Here is a 14,281-nt window from a genome sequence, read left to right on the forward strand (position 1 = left end):
AATTCTTTATGTATGTGACCATCTATCTGCGTGTGTGTCTATCTCTCCATATTTGTGTCCATCTCTCTTCCTTTGTCTCCCTCTCTCTCTCTATCCCTCCCTCTCCGCCTCTCGGGCTGCATCTCCTCTTCCCTCTATCTCTTTATGTAAACAAGTATCTTTAAAAAGTTTTTTGGGGTTTCCTCCCCTATACTCCATATAGTTGTCCCATTTTCTCTGCAGTATTCGTAACGGTGCGTTGTTGTAGTACTAGAGCGACGCTTTTTCAGTGACTGGGGCGCGGCACTTATAAATACGTGTTTGTCAAAGAGAGGTGGACGTTGAAAAAGGTGGTTGTGAAGTGGGTTGCGTCCTGTGATCAGTGGGGAGCTGTGATCAGTGGCCACTGATCACAGGCCGGCAGGGGGTGTCGTACGACATCGTCATTGCTGTAAAAATTTTGCAAAATTTCCGTGCAAATTTTGAGAGTTAGGACCTGTGAGCAGTGGGGAGCTGTGATCAGTGGCCACTGATCACAAGCCAGCAGGGGGTGTCGTACGACATCGTCATTGCTGTATAAAATTTGCATACTTCTCGAAACACACTTGTCTTCATGACCCTGCTGCATATTTGCATCATTTGTGAACAAACGTATACGTGTCACTGCTGTACTTTTTGCATCCTGTGCAAATGCATTATTTACGTATTTTAATTAGTTCTAACTCTCCGTTGGCGTCGTGTGATCAGCCGCTGCTGATCACATGCCTGGGAGGGGTGCCGTACGACACTAGGTATCATTTCCCACCAAAATTTATAATCACAATTCAATACCCATACTACTGTGTGTTTGCAGTGCACCGATCACTTGGACCGGTCACTTGGAACTGATCACTGACCACTGACCACTAACGCATATAAACACACACATACACATACACATACACACACACACACACACACACACACACACACACACACACACACACACACACACACACACACACACCTTCGTACGACTATATCCTCTTTCCTTGTTCCAAATCTGAGCATCGTGCATCCCTTTTCCGTTTCCCTCATCATACACCCACTCTCCTTGTCAACCACCACAAACGACGGGCGCCGAGTAATATCCGACCGCCAGGGGTATTTTGGCGACCGCCTTTCCGAACTTTTATCTTTTGCAGTTCCGTTCCTTTCTTCGCTCGCTGCACGAAAAGTCCTGCACTACGAGCGCCGCCGTCTCCAGAATCCAAAATATGGCAGCAGACGGAGACTACACGTTTAAGGAATTAGGAAAGACGTCATGATTCGTCCTGCACTCGTATAAAGTGCTCGACCTTTGGAGACATGAACATCCCGGCAAGGAAATATCATGGAAAGACTACATGGCATGGGTGTTGTCTTCACATTTCTCCGCACAGACGACCCCACGGCCCATTCAAGTACTGCTTCAGTCCTTGTCTGGAAACGTCCTGCTGTATACTCATACGAAGGAGTCATGTACGGACATGCTGGATTCGCGATCTAATGCAAGATCGTTTCGCGTGTGTAAGAGCACGTTTGCGACAAGAGGAACTGATGGACGTGTTCGTGCTCTTATCGAGCATGTCCTGAATTCACACCTTCCTATGAGAGTTATGGCGTTGATCTGCCCTTCATTCACGTTCATCGGAGAGAGCAAGACTCGTCGCAAGTCAAGTCCTTTCCCGACTACTGAAGCAACCCCCTTTCAACAGCTGCTACACGTCTCAGCCGTGGTCAAGCTCATGGCAATTGTCAATAACAGCAGGCCGACTAAACGACGACGTCTGAACGCAACGCCAGATGAGGCTGTCAAAGTTCTCTCTGTACAAGGTCTAACCGATTTGCGTGACCCACTTCCGCAGAAGATTGGCTACATCATCGAGACTGTTGTCGGTGCTTGGAATTGCTTTGCAGAGTACCTCGGATTTCAAAGCTTGGAAAGGATGAGTGCACCCTACTTGAGATTGGTATCTCCCTTGGCGCAGTTTGAAGTGATTCCAACCCGAGAAGAAGGGTTTGCACCACTGTCTACGCTGGTCAAGTTTGTTGAAGGTATGCCGGCAACAAACGATCGAACGAAGACCTTTACCGATGCCTTCGATCGGCCTGCAATCGTCGACAGCAACCTTCGCAAGTTTGTGGGAGACTTTTTTCAAGATTTGGAACGCGCGTTATTGTCAAGTGATCTCTACTCTGCTAAAGAAGTCAAGGAAATGTTCTTTCTGACCAAGTACGTTCGACGCAGGGACATCCTCCCCCCGAGATTCCGATCCTACTGTGCGGCATTGGTGAGACAGGTCAAATCCTATGCGAGTGAAATCGCTTCCTCAGCGGCTCTTCCCGGTGATCCTTTTCCTCCTCCTTCGCCAGGTGCAACAACGAATCTGGCTTCTGCTTCTAGTCAGGTCGTATGTGCACGGCACGTTCTTCAAGTGGTGGGGGAGGCTGAATCCACTTCAACTGCGTCGGATGAAGCCTCTCTGGAAGCTTTGAATGAAGGAGAGGACGTGCACAACGAGCGGATCGTTTTCTCTGAGATGAGGAAAGCAGCCGTGAGGATGTACAACTGCGACTTTGAATCTTTCATTGAAGCGTACGATGCCCTGACCGAAGACGAAGAGCTGCATGGAAAAGTTCAGCTTGTCCTGACGGACCCTCCTTTCAATGTCCGAAGGGACAGGGGACGCAACCATGCTGATTACGATGAAATCCGGAAAGAACAGTATGAGTCTTTCGTTAACTGCGTCGACGAGATGCTTCGTCCAGGAGGGCATGCGCTGATATTCTGCTCCGCTCAGCAATTCACTATATGGAGAGAAGCATTCACCGCCCATCCTACGACGTCTGGAGACTCATCATCATCGTCTCAAGCAAGCCAGCCCACATTTTGGGTTGCGTCCACTCCGCTGTACTGCATATACCATCCATCTGTATGCAATGGGTTCCCTGGACGCGCGACGTTTGCGCTGTCCAACATGGCAGAAGTGGTCATCCATGTGATGAAGAAGGGTCCACCGTTCAAGGAAGGGAGGCTCATGGTGAACTACAAGTGTTTCAACTACGTTCCCTCCGAGTACCCTGCGACTCGCAATGTCATTAACAATGTCATGGGCCTCGTTCCGGGAGAACGGCACATGGTCAAGATCGGAGATACCTCTCGCATGCTAAGGCCAGAGCAGAAATGCGTGTCCCTTTTGAAAGAGCTCATCTGTCGTTTCTCCCAGGCAGGAGACATTGTTGTGGACCCGTTTGCCGGAACATTTTCAACGGCTATCGCATGTTTCAATCTGGACAAGGATAATGGAGCAAGGAGATTTATTGGTTGCGAAAAAGAAGCTGTGTGCTTCGAGCACGCCAAGAAGAAGGTCATTGAGAGCTACGCGGGGGCTATTGTGAACAAGCTGGTGGACGTAGGTCAGGTCATGACGGACGACGACATCCATGGTGCAGCTCTGTATGTGCACAACAGGAATGGAAATAGAAGAAGCAGGAATGGGAAGTGGGCACCTCCGTCGGGCCTATCTCCCTACCAGACTTTTCCAGATCACATTCTAGCCTATCTTTCAACGGCCTGGGAAAGCCCTGAGTTGATTCAGAAATGTCGCAATGTTCCGCTCAACGCTTGGAAACGCGAACTACAACGTCGTTTTCATCAGACAGACGTCCACGCCCTCCGAGCGATAGAGGCAGTTCAATTCGGCGTAGCGTTGGCGCCCTCTTCTGTTCGGCATCCGAAGGCGGGACTCGGGCTTTTTGCTACAAGAACATTCGACGTTGACGACGACATCTGCCTCTACTACGGCACTTTGGTCTATCATGACCTTATTCGGTCTAAATCGAAGAACAAGCCATACGGAGAAGGGCTTATGGGAGTGGACCGCGAACGCTTCATGACCTATGCCATGCTGGTGCCAACGCAGGGACGAGTTTTTCAGAATGTGACGGACCTTATCGATGGACAAAAGGCCATTTCAATCGTCCCTTCCAGATTTTGCGTCGGGGCTTTCATTAACGACCACCGCTATCACCCAGATGATAAGGATCACAAAGATTTTGTTGACGGTCGTCTCGCCAATCCGAGAAACGTCAACGTTGCATATGATCTGTCGGTGTCAAAAGTGACCTCGACGTCTGCGTTGCAGAAACACACGCTGATGCGCGTCAAGGCATTGAGGTTTATCAATCCTGGAGAGGAACTGTTTGCCGACTACATTAGAGATATTTTCATAGAGTACGGGACTGTTGGACTCCATTCACAATAAATTTTGTGACCGCATCTTCCTTGTCACGGAGAGGATAGAGGACAGAGGACAGAGGATAGAGAACAGAGGACAGAGGAGAGAGAAGAGAGAAGAGAGAAGAGAGGGAGGGACTAGTTTGCCTGTTGCGCCTTGAGTAATCTTCCTATTGAGAGTTTATTGAGTATAATGGGAGTTTTGCTTTTTAGCGTTTTGCTATTTAGCGTTGAAGGGATATGGATCGGTGGGGGGTGGCTTTGGGTATGATGTACTGTATGTAAGCCGCACTGAGCGTGCGGTAAGTGGTTAAAAGTGGACATATAAAAGTATGGCAAAACGGTGCTGGTTCTCGAAAAGTAATGGCAATGCAGGCGGCAATGCTTCGCAATGGAAAACGGTGGTTTTATAATGTATAATGGCGGAGGGAGAACATACCTGACCTGAAACGGCAAATGATGTATACTGCAGAAGCGAATGGCCAAGGTAGGGCGCTGTCGGGTGCGACACACTCGTAAGGATGGGTATCGACGGCGGTGGTGAATGTCCGACGACGACGGGAATATTCTTACATACATTTCGCAACAAAATGCCGAAATATTCGCCTCTTCGTATTGTCACCGCCAAGTTTGGTGTACCGATTACCGATGAAGTCCGAGAATGGACCGCAGCCGCCAATTAATTTCGCTATGTGTATCGTTTCGAAAAAATAGGAGTTGAAATGGACTGTTTACAATGAAAATCCAGGATGTGTGACACCGAGTTCCATTAAATTTGTGATGTGTACTGCTATCCCAGAAATATGGTGTGCTGACGACCGAAAAAGACTATAATGTAAATTGTGTACAGTGATTCGCTTTCATGTTGTGAGGATTACGTTGACTCATTGCCATTGCATGAAATATGCGGACCTCCTGCTAATACGATTTGACATATCCACCACTTTTTCTTATATTCTTGATGTCATAACAATGAAAGTCCTTAATCTCTCTTCGTATTCTACCAAATGATATGAAGGATGTCATGTGTGCCACCATTTCCCAAATGTCGCAACATTAAATTGTCACCGCATCTTATGTCAAAAGGGAGACCGAAATACATTTGAGATCTGTGACAAATCACGAGACCCATAGGCGAGCGAATGTCAATGAAACAGGTAGAGAACCTCAAATAGGCCTACATGTCGAGGAGAATATAAAAAATATATTATAGGAAGTTGGGAAAGGAAGACACCTCTGTGTGACGGTCGTATCCTGCCGAAAAGTACAGTACAGTACGGTACAGTGAACAGCACTGTATGATATTGTTCCGATGTGACATGGGCGTGACCCTTCTTACAGGTGGCTGTCCACTCACCTCCGTGGCAGGCTCCCACACTAATTTAGCCCGGGATCAACCTTGCAGCAGCACCACCAAAGCATTCAGCGTTAGGCATTTGGATCCGTCCCTAGCCTGGCGAGCGCAGGGCATCCTAAAGGGCGTTACAGAAAGTTTCCTAGACCAGCAAGGAGACCAGCAATTTGTTATTAGAGATATGTAACGGCAGAAACATGTAGCATTGCATTCCATACGTTTTGATCATTCTCTAACTGTAACGGCAGTATTTTTGCAGGTTATGCATCGACAGCAGGAGAGATAGTTCCATGCTCGACTATTGCGATAATTATGTAAACTTCACCCTCCGCCATTCTTCCTGCCCTAAATACAAGGTTCTCGTAGTCCCTGACCCCTCTCATTTCCTCTTCCCACTTCTTCCTCTCTACAAAGTTCTGTCTGTCGTCCGTTGCGCATCATGAATGGCCCTACAGTTGTATACAATGAGCAACTCGATCTCCCATTTTGCGTACGGTGCAAACACGCAGTCGAATTTGATGGTGTAGTGAAGCATATGAAGAGAAACCATTTAATTTCGCATGCAAGCAGCATTCAGATTGCTGGCGAGATTGGAGACGCCCGAAGCCTGTCTCCCATTGTTAATGCATCGGCTGCTGAGATGAGACACAAATACTTGGCAACGACTGTGGTTGAATATCGTTCCGGACCTGCCCTTCCGCCTCTGGAAGGGTTTCCCACGGCACTGTGTCACAAGTGCCCCGACTGCGGATATCTGGCACGGAAAGGCGCTTCCGTTCGTCGAAATTGTGCTGCGAGTAAAGCGTGCAAGGGACATTTATCTTGTCAGCTCGATGAGGTGAAGGGACAGGCCATCTTTGGCGGAAACAAGTGCAGATACTATCAAGTCGTAGAAAACGGCGGTGACCTCTTTTCCGATGTCCTCGCAGAATCCATGAGGAAACTGCAGGGAGCCACTCCGGCGAGTACTGCCATCAACGAGGCCGGAATTTCAGAGATGAGCGCATTACTTTCAGTTTTTCGCTTCGACACTCACTTAAAGCGTTGTGGGCTTAAACTTTCTGAAGCCAGCTCCCTGTGCAAGAGTACTGACAGCCGTATACGCACACTTTCACGCGAGGTGGTCACAGCGTACCACAAGCAGGCCTTCGACATAACCGAACAGAAGGTTTGGATCAAGTCACACACGTTTATGGAGTCGGACCTCAACATTGCTGTTACTCGGAAAACTGTGGAGCACTATGACAACAGAATGGTCCAAGTACTGGAATTCGTCTTCAACTTGATGTCTTCCAGCAGGCAGTTGTATCAATATATACCTCCCGATGCCATTCGGAGTGCAGAATCTCTGCGAGCAGATTCCAATGCACCAGTGGCATCCAAGTTGCGAAACTTCCATGATATCCTACAGAACCTCCTTTTTCGTCACAACGAAAGCAACGAACTAATCGCCTTGTTCATCTCATGCTACAGTGTCATTCTCGATCGCTCAAACGAGTACCAATTTGCGACCGCCTGCGAATTGACTCCCATTCTCGCAGCCGTGAAGCACTTTGCTCGCTGCCTAGTCGTGATGGAAATATATCTCTACAGCTCTAGCGACACTACCGAGTCTTAGGAGCGAGTCTTGAAACTGAATCACCCGCATGTGGATAATGGCCTTCAATATGTGCAGTACTGCATGAAAGTCTGTAATCGCATCAAGGTTGGGGAAGTACATAATATTCGCTTTCTAATCTGTCCGACGCATCCGAGATGCGCAATTATTGATGGAATCGAGCTTTCTTTATCGCAACTTGGATTGAAAATGAAGCAATTGCAGAAAATTTCATTGGGACTGATGCAAGAAAAACTGCTCAATGGACTCAGGATTACAGATGCATTCTGGTCGTCCGTTCAAAACCTGGACGACACAATGACAGATCAAACTCCTGGCTACTGGTTTGGAATGCACAAGGCAAACCAACATCATCTTTTTCATTGGTCTCAGGCCTTACAAGGCAAACTGAAGCCCTTACTCCTGGAATCAGACACATCCCTGAACGAAGACAAAGCCAGAGCATATCTACAAGATTGCGAAAGTCTACAAGAACATATATATACGCTCTTGCAGGTATGCTCAGGAGAACCGGCAAGGGCATCCGAGTTGGGGATTTTGCGGGTTTGCAATACGGCAGTAGGACAGCGGAACATCTTCACTCAAGCAGTACTCGTGTTTACTGTCATTACGTATCACAAGGGTCGCAATGTGCACGATGGTGTCGGCCGTCCCATTGCGCGATATCCTGATGCTGTTACTGCGGGTATCTTGCTCATCTACTTAACAGTTATTGGCCCTGTCGAATATGCCCTCGTCGACCTCCTCGCGAAACCCAATGAGGTCCCAGAAGGTTCATCTGTCAGAAAATTTGACCACGTTCATGTGGACAGTGCTATATCACTAGGCGAGAGGCATCGTGACCACCTGTTCGCCAGCCGTGGAGAGCCTTTCGGAATTTCTCGATTGCGCTAGTGCTTCGAAAAGGTAATGAAAAGTGCGGGAATCCCAATTGGAACCAGTCAATACCGGCAGTACCACAGTGGAGTAGTGGAAAACTTCCTCGCGCATAGCGAGGAGCACGAAACAAACTGCACGGGAATGCTTCACACCCAGGCAGGACATTCAGAGAATACCGCTCACCAGATATACGGTGTATCCGCCCTTGATATGAAGAAATTGACGGCTAGCCAGCTTGAGCGATTCCGTCAGGCCTCCAAAACGTGGCATGAAGTACTTGGGCTGTTTGACGGGGAGCCGTGTTCTTACGAGAACGCCTACGAGCAGCTGCAAATGACTGCTAGTGCACTGGATACTAATGCATCAGCAGGGACCCATCCGATCGATGTCACAAGTCACATTTCGCGTCTTGAAATGACTCTTCAAACTCGCGTTGAGGTCCTGCACAACGCCATTCTCCATATCTCCGACTCTTTACTTGGGAAAAGGCGACTAAATGAATGGGTTGGTACCGAGGGATACGCCGTTCTGCCCGAGAAGAGAATCTGTCAACCTCCTTCGCTGCTGAAGCAATTGCAGATTTTTCTTAATAAAAGTGACGCGCATTTCAAGTCCCAGGAACAAGAAAAGGCAGTCGTGCATTGTGTAGCACCAAAGAGCGACGCCTTGGTCGTCCTGCCAACTGGTGCCGGGAAGTTGTTGACTTTCATGCTTCCCGCTTTCACTCACAAGACAAAGGTGATGGTTGTAGTCGTTCCACTTGTGGCTCTGCAGCTTGACCTTATCAAACGCTGCGAAGATGCAGGTATCCAAGCCTGTCAGTGGAATGCGCGGGATGTAGCCGGGGCACGTATTGTTGTCGCCAGCGCCGAGCATCTGTCTTCACCAGACTATCAATGTTTCCTTAGGGAACTAAAGGTCATGAATAAGCTGCATGCAATATTCGTGGACGAGTGCCATCTGGTTTTATTATGGCACAGTTTCAGAGAAGCCATGAAGTACTTGCGCGGTTTCATTCGTCCAGAACTCGTCAATGTGCCAGTTATCGCTCTAACGGCAACAGCCCCACCGTCCATTGAACAACAAATTACTTCCGCATGTGGATTGTCAGACTTCATCACTGTGCGTCAGAAAACGTCGAGACGGAACATCAGGTATGAATTTTACAACGTGAAGAGGCAAAATCTCAATCGTAAGGTGGACGAAATGCTTGACTATTTGCGTAACGTTTCCGGTACATCTCCCTCCAGAGCCATCACTTACGTGCAAACAAAAGATGAATGTGACTCGCTCTGTATGATGTTACAAACCCTGAACCCGGACATGCCTTGCTTCAAATATCATGCAGGTATGGAAAAGGATGACAGAAATGCAATGCAATCCGGCTGGGAAGATGAATCTAATGGACTTCCGCACGTCATGGTTGCAACGAAAGCATTTGGATGCGGCATTGACATCTCCACTGTTCGGATTGTCGTACATGCTGGTCTTCCAAGCACGCTCACTGAGTACGTGCAAGAAAGCGGACGTGCCGGTCGTGACGGCCAACCTGCCAAAAGTACTGTGCTTAATATTATCGATCAGTTCAATCATTCAGTTGAACCGCAATTGTCCGGTTTCGGTCCTGTACATGGGCTTACAGAAGCAGCTGGTGAGTGTCGTCGGTGGCTGGTGGACCTGTTCATGGACGGGTGTTCTGATCACCGACCTTGTCAAGAACGTGGGATGGAGGCTTGTGATATTTGTTCTTCCGAAGGAAGTGGAATACGTTTACGTAGACGTGCTTCCGAATTCCAAAACGAGGACACCTGCAGGAAAGAAGTTCAGATTCGACCTACAAGGAAGCGCGTGAACGCTCCAAAGAGGACAGAATCTCTGCAAACACCATCGAAAGTTGCGCATACTCCATCGGACACGGTTACGCCTTCTCGACGCCCTACTCCATCGGACACGGTTACGCCTCCTCGACGCCCTGGTAAGGACTCGCGAATGAAGGCGTGGAGCAGTTGCGCCTCTGAGACCTCGGCCAGTGCAAAAGACATATGCACTGGGTATTCTCCTCGCCTGACCAAGTTCTTTTGTCCTGTATGTAGTGTGAAGAAATCGTCTCTCGTGGAACACAAACCCAATGCCGATGAAAGGTATTGGGCATGCTACAACCGTCGTTGTTTACGATGCGGCCAGGAAGGACATGGCGTGAAACAATGTACGATGTTTCGGGGTATTGTAGGGGCATGTCGCTGTTGTGGTGTCCGCTTCTGTTTAGGGTCTATTGTGCACCCGGCGAAAACCTTTGGTCAGAACAACTGTCCTATCAAGAAGATTATTTCTATGGCTCTTCTAGTTTGGAATGATACAAACATGAGACAAGAGCTTCGTGATGCATTCCAGCATCTCTCTTCTGTGAGGACGGTACAAGAATTTGAAAAATGGATCCGTGGTAACGAGAACGACTCCGAAGCAGATAAATTTGCAGAAATCGAGGACCCCGGTCTATTCAGGGTCGCTCCATGGCTATTTCAGAATGTTCTAGGAATACGCATGTAGTTTTGGATGATTAATATTCAAGAGTGTTCTAGGAATAGTCACATAGCTTTGAATGATCACGTAAAGTGTAGAATTTCTCATTGGCATTTCTCCGCGTTGGACAGAAGACAAGAGGGCCCGGTATGCGATAGCTGTGCTATGAGTATCGATGTACAAGCAGATGTAACGAGCAATGATAGAGCAATGATCAACAGAATGGTATGGTCTTTGCTAGAAGATGAGATCAGTGGACTACCAAAAACAAGTAAACGCGCTTGCAAAGAGCCGTCGATTATATATGTTTTCATGAAGTTTTTATCTTCACTTCTGCAGATTTGCTTTCTTTGTTACAGGGGGGTCGCCATATAGTGCCATCTTTGTTAGTGTCAGCTCAAACCCCTAATCCCCCATTGAACACGAGCCTAAATCAATGCCATATAATCACATGCTTAATGCAATTGAACATTCCACTTCACTCGGACCCATATTTCCAACAATATGGAACACACCATACTACCGTGACTACCACACACTATGAGACTCCCACTCCCCCCTAACTTTCAAAACCCATGCGAAGAGGCCATCCCACAAAATCATATAGAAAATAGGCACAGCACTACAGGAGAGTACCTTCCCCCTCTCCGATCGCGACACCGAGCACCGCACTCCTCGTCGCTAACTCTGAGCTAATGAAGAAGTTCAATAAACTTCGAAACGTTCCCAACTGCACGCTAGTACTAGCCACCAATAGCAGCCAACCCCTATAACCTATATTCCCCCTAACCCCGCAGGTATACCCCGACCCGGTGTCCCAAGTGGGCACAGCCAATGGACGGGTGTCCTGGATGAAAGGAACGATTGCATGAAAGTCACAGTGTCAGGGCGAAGGCGTAGATGTGCGAGGTGATAGTTGTACGAATTCTGTAGCCAATGGACGGGTGTCCCAAGAGAGAATGGCCAATGGATGGGTGTCTCCAGAGGGAATGGCCAATGGATGGGTGTCTTAGATGGAAAGCAGCAGTCAAAAGAGAGAGAGCCAGGGAGTACAGTTTAAGGCCGGAAAAAGGGCATTCAAACCTGAAAGGCAGGAAGAGTGGGATTCAAAGTAGCCAACAGGTGAGTGCCATGTCAAGAATGATCATTACGAGGGCTGCGACAGGGATGAAACCAGCGATGAAACCTTCCATCCGACGAATAGGCCTTCCGTCCGAGATTCGGGACTTCCATCCGCCACGGATCGTGGGGAGTGTTTTGGCCCGTGCTTTGATATAATTTTTGCAGATATTTTATGGAGCCAGTAGGCCTTCCATCCCAGGAAGGCTCTGTCAACGGACGTGACTCTGCATTTGGGCACCTTACAAGTGCTTGCGGTGGTTGATTGTACGTTATTGCTGTAGAAAGTACGCCTCTGCATGATATTGTACGTTGCATATTGTGAAAACATTTGTGATGGTTTTAGTGGGGTTGGTATCATCTTGCTGCAGTTCATGCATTTCTTACTATACTTGAGAGTGTTTTACACGTATCAAGGGGCATCATGGAAGGTCTTTCTTTGCGGCCTTTTACACTACTGCAGCTTTGGTAGGGATACATCTTCCCAGTTGAGATCACGTTACAATGTGTTTGGTTCGCACGTTTATGTGTAGCCATAGCAGTTTGTCATCCGGAAAATGTGTACCTAAATCCTCCAAGTTCATGCTGCACATGTAATCCCCATGTTACGTCAGGGTACTGGTATGTACCGTGTGAACATTTTCCCTTCCTTTAACCCGTACACGTATGTTGAACAAACATGATACACCTTTTACATAAATGGGGGATCTTATTTGTTCATACAAGACAATTTGTGGTAAAGTTCTATAATTGTAACTACACTCTTCCACCGTAACATCGTCAAGTTAAAAGAAGTGAAATTGTTGTGATTCTTACATTTAGTATGATAATTTAATACATTCACTCATATCAGCTGGTATGTGTGGGATAGTTCTGTTTTTTTAATTCCTGCATGGACCAGTCCTTCGAATAATACGCAAGGGCATAGGCATATTGGCGCCACAATAGGATTTGTATTCTGTTTGCAGTGCGCCTAGTTTATGCCAACTAGTTTTTTTAATTTTTTAATTGTCCGTTGAGGGCGGTGGCTTATCCCTTAATAATAAATTTTAAAGCATCAGCAGTACGCAGTACGACTGCACAACCGCGTTCAGTAAATGAATGAACATGACGTAGTAATCATGTTTCTATAATGCGGGATGACGTGTAATGTTCGAATTGGTGATGAAAATATATGTCCTTAATGAAAATCGTACAGCCTTTGTTCGTGTAATATTTTGAAAAAATATTTCATATCGTGTTGGATTCAAATTGATTATGAAAATATACGGTACGTCCCAAATCACATGCGTACAGTTTTTGTGGGCTGAAAGACGGTGTGCGTCCCCCTCTCCCCCCCCCCCGCGCCGTAAAGTAGATGTATGCTGTAAAAATTGGCGACATACAATTGAAATCTGCAACATTTATTGACGTTTTTAATATTATTATAAAGGTGACCGACGCCGTCGCTGGTGTCCGACGCCTCTCCCACGAAAACGCAAAATTCGCGCCCCACCCCGTGACGCCCGTTGCGCCGTGAGCCTATGACTCGCGCTCGTGCTGTCAACACGTGCGCGTCACACCGCACGACTCCGCGTCCACAGCCGGCCCCTCCCAGCGCTGTAGAGTCGCGCCCCACCCCGTGACGCCCGCTGCATCGTGAGTCTATGGCACGCGCTCGCGCCGTCGACACGCGCGCGTCACACCGCACGACTCCGCGTCCACAGCTGGCCCCTCCCAGCGCTGTAGAGCCGCGCCCTTCCTCGCGGCCGCTGCGCCCCCCCACCTCCCCCATACGGTTGTTTTCAAATAATTTGCATATCCGAGCTATTTTGGCGTTGTCCAAAATGTAGGGCAACCCCCCTTCAGTTGTTCAATTATTCGAAGTCTGACAAGATGAGAGACGCGTCAGCGATTTTTTGTACCTAGCCGTCGAAACCTCCCCCACGGAGCACTGGGAGGCTTTTGGCCTTATGATCGGTATGTATATATGATATGTATGCAACTGTACCAGTATCGTTCTATCGTTCTTCTCGTCTTTGTCCAAGTTTTTCCATCACTCCTGTGACGTTGAAATCTCGCATCCGCTCCTGCAATGACCTTCAAACATTCAAGCCAACATGCCAATGAGTCGCCCGTGACACTCTTCAGACACTCTTCTCCCACGTCCGTCCCTCTTCCACCCTTTCCTTTCTCCCTCGTCCCTCGATACAGCGTCCCGCTCGTCCGTCCCTCTTCCACCCTTTCCCTTCTCCCTCGTCCCTCGATACAGCGTCCCGCTCGCTGCCCGCACACATGCCTTACGAATGATAGGTTGCCCATGTCCCATTCGCGATGCTCTATGCAGGTGGCGTGAACGCCACCTGTTCAGGTCGAACCCTTCCATCTCGCTCGTACTGTAGCGCGGCGACGGCCGCATCTGCACTCTCGGTTCAAACTCTACCGACACCACCCGTTTCGCTCACTTTGAAACACGCAAAAAAAATTTCCTGAACGACAAACACATGATGAGCACGCATTACAAACAACTAAAGCCTTTTCCTCCCACCTTGGTCCCACGTCTCACTCCCTTCCG

At 48.2% G+C, this 14,281-nt stretch overlaps 2 protein-coding genes; both read left to right on the top strand.

The window, feature by feature from the left end:
• Positions 1-1,487: 1,487 nt before the first annotated feature.
• Positions 1,488-4,265, top strand: CHC_T00008416001 (adenine specific DNA methyltransferase). Its single transcript, XM_005710951.1, has one exon. It carries the CDS (start codon positions 1,488-1,490, stop codon positions 4,263-4,265), a length of 2,778 nt encoding a protein of 925 aa, XP_005711008.1.
• A 1,765-nt stretch (positions 4,266-6,030) lies between these two features.
• On the top strand, positions 6,031-9,940 carry CHC_T00010230001 (ATP-dependent DNA helicase, RecQ family). XM_005710952.1 is given in 4 exon segments: positions 6,031-7,209; positions 7,399-8,103; positions 8,230-9,714; positions 9,731-9,940. The coding sequence occupies 1 exon segment, from the start codon at positions 6,031-6,033 to the stop codon at positions 7,207-7,209; it is 1,179 nt and encodes a 392-aa protein (XP_005711009.1). The 3' UTR covers positions 7,399-8,103; positions 8,230-9,714; positions 9,731-9,940.
• Positions 9,941-14,281: the final 4,341 nt, after the last annotated feature.

This window comes from Chondrus crispus, genomic scaffold, assembly GCF_000350225.1.
Source record: "Chondrus crispus Stackhouse genomic scaffold, scaffold_655, whole genome shotgun sequence".
Lineage (NCBI taxonomy): Eukaryota > Rhodophyta > Florideophyceae > Gigartinales > Gigartinaceae > Chondrus > Chondrus crispus.